Source organism: Oryzias latipes, chromosome 12 (assembly GCF_002234675.1).
Source record: "Oryzias latipes chromosome 12, ASM223467v1".
In the NCBI taxonomy this organism is placed as follows: domain Eukaryota; kingdom Metazoa; phylum Chordata; class Actinopteri; order Beloniformes; family Adrianichthyidae; genus Oryzias; species Oryzias latipes.
Window position 1 is genome coordinate 13,020,522 of NC_019870.2, and position 5,105 is coordinate 13,025,626.

Sequence of the window (5,105 nt, forward strand, 5' to 3'; positions counted from 1 at the left end):
TGTTTGTTTGTACACATATTTAATTGAAACTGGATTATTTTGCAAGAAACACAAGAAATTGGGAAAAAATTAACAGACACTATTCAGTTTAGCTCGTGCTGGTTTGCGGCGCCTTCCGTCTGTGAAACCAGGGTTCAACTCCGGGCTGCTCCCTGTTCCCTTCTCTACCTCTGTGCCGGTTCCAAGCCCGGTTTGAGAAGGTTGCGTCAGGAAGGGCATCCGGCGTAAAACATTGCCAAGTTTACCATGCGACTTGTTTGCTGTGGCGACCCCTGATGGGAGAAGCCGAAAGAGGAAGAAGAAGATTCAGTACCCAGGTATTTATCTCTGAGTCACACTGGTTGAATTTCTAACTAAATATGTTCCGGATCAAAACGGTCAGTGAATTAGATCGTTTAAAATGAACCAATACCGACCAGGAATCGTATTGACAGCCACAAATTATGACATGAATTGAATTATTGATAAAATGAATTGTCAAACCCCTATAATAATTACAATTAATATATTACAAGATATTGCATGACAAACATTCATTAGACCTTCTAACCTTTGTAGAAAGCATTTCATAAGTGGATTTTCCCACCTGGAATACTGTTTAGTAGAGAGTTAAAGATCAAAATCCAGCAATATGAGTGGACTTGCGAGTGGACAGTCCCAGCTTTGGTGAGAGAGAGGAGGGCAGAGCATGGCATCTCACATGGGACAGCACAGCCCTGCCCTCACAACCCAGCCTCAAGATCAACAGGGGCGACAGCGTTTTCATTTTGGCCCCAAGAGCCAACTGTTGTCACCTGATGAAGGAGAGTCTGCAGGTGTTTTCTTAAAAAAAAAAGTCCCATCTTCTCATCTCATGCTCAGTCGTTGGATGTAAGTCTTTCCTCTGCTCGGCCATGACTGCTTCAACTTTCTCTAACCTTGGCTCTGTCAACACCCTGAATGTCGCTCTTCTTGTGGTGACTGGTTTGAGCTGGAGTAGTCCCATTAAGCCTGCAGAAAACCAGCACTGGATGTCGTTTGGTGTTAATGGGCGCCACGAGCCGCTTTTCAACGCACAGGACCTCCTAAGCCAGTTTCTGTCCACACTAAACCTCACCAGGCTGAGGTCTCAGACCAGGGGCCTCACTGGTCCTCAGGAGCCACTGCCAGAGTTCATGCTGGAGCTCTACAATCGATTTACCAATAACCGCACCGCCGTACCGTCTGCAAACATTGTACGCAGTTTCAAGAATGAAGGTACATTTCTTTACCTTTTTCCTTAAAAATGTTTGAAAAGCTATCATGGATAGGGACGTTTCTACTTTCTTTAAATTTAACGTTTGGCATGAATGCTGACATAGTTGAATCAGTTTAACCTTTTAGATTGCAGCTGCGCAATTGTTTATTTGAAAAAGTAATTAAATCCTGCAAAATGTATGAGTGAAACAATAAAAAGAATAGATCAAGATGTTAATTATTGTCCAAAGAATAATTTTGGGTATTGTAGAACTCATTAAAAAATCCTTTCCTATGTTAATTTCAGATTCCTCCCTCTCCACTGTAAGAGCCCTGGGTGTTAGGATTTATCCCCTCCTGTTCAATATCACCATACCCCATCACGAAAGCATAACGGTAGCTGAGCTTCGCCTCTTCACTCTGATCCGGAAGGCCCAGAAACCCCATCCTGGCTTTGACTGCGAGGTGACAATCTACAAAAAGCATGAGGGTGTTGTTTGGACCAAAGAGGTGGGGAAAGAAGTGAGAGGGAGGGATAAAGAGGAGGTGGTGGGGATGGAGGACTTGGAGGAACTGGTGACAAAGCACATCCACGTCAAAGATAACAGCTGGGTGTCATTTGACCTCACTCATGTGGTTTCACTTTGGAGGAAGTCAGGCCGAGCAGCTCACAGACTGGAGGTTCACGTCGCACGTCTGGAGGACAGAAGCCTGGCTGAGATTGATATTGACAGGAACTTGGAGGGGCAGCACAACACAGTATTGATTGTATTCTCAGACGATCAAAGCAGAGAGCCCAAAAAGGACAGGCAGGAGCTCAAACAGGTGATTAAACATGAGAATAACCTCAAGGCAAATGTGGGACAGAGCCACCATCCTTTCAAGGGGCACGCATATGACCAACAGTCAGTCACGGAGTTTCAGTCCAACCATATCTATGACACACCTCCTCGAATCCGGCGCAGTGCTAAGAGCCAGTCGTGCAGGAGGACGCCTCTCTTTGTGGATTTTAAAGACATCGGCTGGGACAGTTGGATAATTCAGCCTCTAGGCTACGAAGCATACAAGTGCAACGGCGTGTGCAACCCGCCTATGACCTCCGAGGTCTCTCCAACCAATCATGCCATCGTGCAGACGCTGCTGAATTTGCACAGCCCTGACAGGACATCGCGCGCCTGCTGTGTGCCCACAAAACTGGAGCCGATCTCCCTCCTCTATCATGATAATGGAGTGGTCACTTTTAATCACAAGTATGAGGGAATGGTAGTAGCAGAATGCGGCTGCAGATAGTATCTCATAATGATAGAGACTGGGAGCTGAACATCTATTTATCTATATTACACACTTGTTTTGCTTTCACAGACGTGAATTTAAGACAGTGGAGTTAGTTGTACATTAGAGATGAAGACAGTAATGTGAATATTCTATTGTATGAAAGAGACAAGTATATTTTTGCATGATTTACAACAAAACAAAAATTGTGAGCAGAATTGGAGCTATCCAGCTGTACAGTTTTGAGCCAGATGCCAGCTCATTTCATTCAATTTTATTTAATTTATATAGCCCAATATAACAACAAGAGTCATCTCAATTGGCTCATACCGGTAATTAGTCATCTCCAAGTGGATGCATCAGAATGAAGTGGAGCAGGGAGCTTGTGGCTTGCAGTAGTAACTTGTGCGTCACATTTACAACCTTTTTTAAGTGGCATTTTTTCTTCTGCTCCTACTTCACAATAATTTGAATAAAATAAATACTCAGAAATGCAATTATAAAACTAATTTTCCTTATATATGTCATCCATCATTAGAAAAAAAATGCCACAATAACATGTTAAAAACACTATTTTCATTGGAGTCTGTCTTTACGTTTTTTCCGATTGTTTTGCAAAGTTCTTCCACATTGCAGTTCCTTGCTGGAAGAATTTTAAGACAAACATGGTGGTCTACATCCTTTTGCTGATAAAGTTAGATCTGTGTCATTAGAGAAATTACTGATCTTTGTCTATTTATATCTGTTTTTTTCTCTCTCCACACATCAGTGGATAGGCTGTAAAATAAAATATCTGAAAGCAAACATGTTTATCGAGCTATCTTCGATTGCTCATGCTGTTCTGTTGTCAACTTATCACAACACTCCCAATCTAACAACGTTAATCCCCATCCTTCCAGCATCACATGCCTCGCGGGCCTCTCTCTGTGCTCGCTTCCATGCCATCGTGATAAAGAGGTGTCAGAGCCTGGAGTCTTGTAGACCATCACTCAGGGTGAGACGCCACTCCAAGTGGCAGCATTTGTGAAAAGGTGGTGTCAGATTCTTGGTCACCCTGCTCCAACGTGCTTTTTTGACAATCCTGCCATCAGGTTGCTCGATGCACTTTGAACCCTCCCACTCACTGGCATGCTTTTCCACTTAACGTGGCCACGGCAACGATGCAAATGGAAAAAAGAAACATGCCACATCATCACGCAGCTTCTGCTGCTAACAGTCGGGAGAACACGACGGAATATTACGTTGGGAATAACTTAATAGGGTTGTTTCTCAGCTTGCTAATTTATAAAACAGTATACAAACTGGTACACATTAATAAAACTCAATTAATTAATAAAACCTCATTATGAACTGGAAAATGTAATAAAAGGCTCAATAAAGACGTGGCCATTGTGGTCAATTCTAAATAGTTGCTTTGTTTTCATGCAGCATACCTGTTTATGTAGATGAGTCTATCTTAAGTGATTTTGATTTGTCAAATGTTTAAAGTTAGATGTTTCAGTTTGCCCCTACATGCTTGTTGATAGAGTTCACCATATATTTTTGTACTTTTGTTTTTAGAGTTTGAAATTCTTTAACTGTCTAAGCTTTATGATGCTTAGAGTGATGTATTACTGTTCTTTCAAACAAAGCTTAGCTGGGAAGAATAATCAAAATCCTAATATAATAATTATGAATCAATTAAACTTTAATTATAGAGCATGATTTCTGCAAATTGTCTGCAGCTCAAAGTGGTTACCAACATAACAACCCCCCCCTAAAATGCCCACATATCCAAATTAGTCTAAAAATTACACACAGTAAGACACAAAATAAATAATAAAAAAGAGACTTTCAAAAACAAACTAACAAATTAATATTTGATACTAATGAATCTTTCTCGGTTTAAAATCTTTTTAAACACATTTTTCTGTGGGTGTTATTTTCACAACTTTCGTACTCCCTTAACAAAAAGCACTCAATTCAAGTGTACTGCAGGTATACCTAGTCTACACTAAAAGTGAGGCAGCATACTTTGAAGTATAATTTTTATTCACTATCTATATATTGCAATCTTAACTCTTGTCCTATCCTAGTCACTTTAACATTGGGAGTTGGGTCATCTAGACCCACTAGACAGTGCGCAGAACCTTTTTTCTTCAATGATTTGTGATCTTCACTGGTGTCCATGGACAACATGAAATCTTCCCACCTTTGTCGTGGTAGGGAGAACACGTCAATGGTCATCTTGACCCCATAGGATAGCACAAGGGTTAAAATGTTCCAATTCTGTCTGAAAACGTATTCGGTTAGTAAAAATCCTGCACTACAGTATACTTAATATACTTATACACAGCTATGCTAAACATAATCAACTTGAAGCACACTTTTGCAAAGGGCATTTTAAATAAAAATGGATAGATTTAAGGAATTCTATGATTCAGAGACCACCAATCATCAAATCATTATAAAACCAATTGTTGTTTTGCACACAGTATCAGCGTCAGTCTGATTTCAGAATCACGCTGCTGGTTCTAATGAAAGCTGTGACCCACAGTGACAACAGAGACCTGTGTACAGTTTCTAGAAAATAAAAAATGGCAAAACAAGCTGCACTGCAGCGCCACGCCTGTCACATT

The 5,105-nt window shown here is 41.0% G+C and overlaps 1 protein-coding gene across 1 annotated transcript; it reads left to right on the forward strand.

Moving 5' to 3' along the window:
• The first annotated feature begins 684 nt into the window (after positions 1-684).
• On the forward strand, positions 685-3,297 carry LOC101157715 (bone morphogenetic protein 10). Its single transcript, XM_020707659.2, has 2 exons — positions 685-1,236; positions 1,523-3,297. Exons 1-2 carry the CDS (start codon positions 894-896, stop codon positions 2,503-2,505), a joined length of 1,326 nt encoding a protein of 441 aa, XP_020563318.1. The 5' UTR covers positions 685-893; the 3' UTR covers positions 2,506-3,297.
• The last annotated feature ends 1,808 nt before the right edge of the window (positions 3,298-5,105 follow it).

Bases quoted from the DNA above. Each gene is read 5' to 3' on its own strand.
- LOC101157715 (XM_020707659.2), top strand. From the start codon at position 894: ATGACTGCTTCAACTTTCTCTAACCTTGGCTCTGTCAACACCCTGAAT. The intron at 1,237-1,522 runs GTACATTTCTTT...TGTTAATTTCAG, and splicing joins ACGCAGTTTCAAGAATGAAG to ATTCCTCCCTCTCCACTGTA.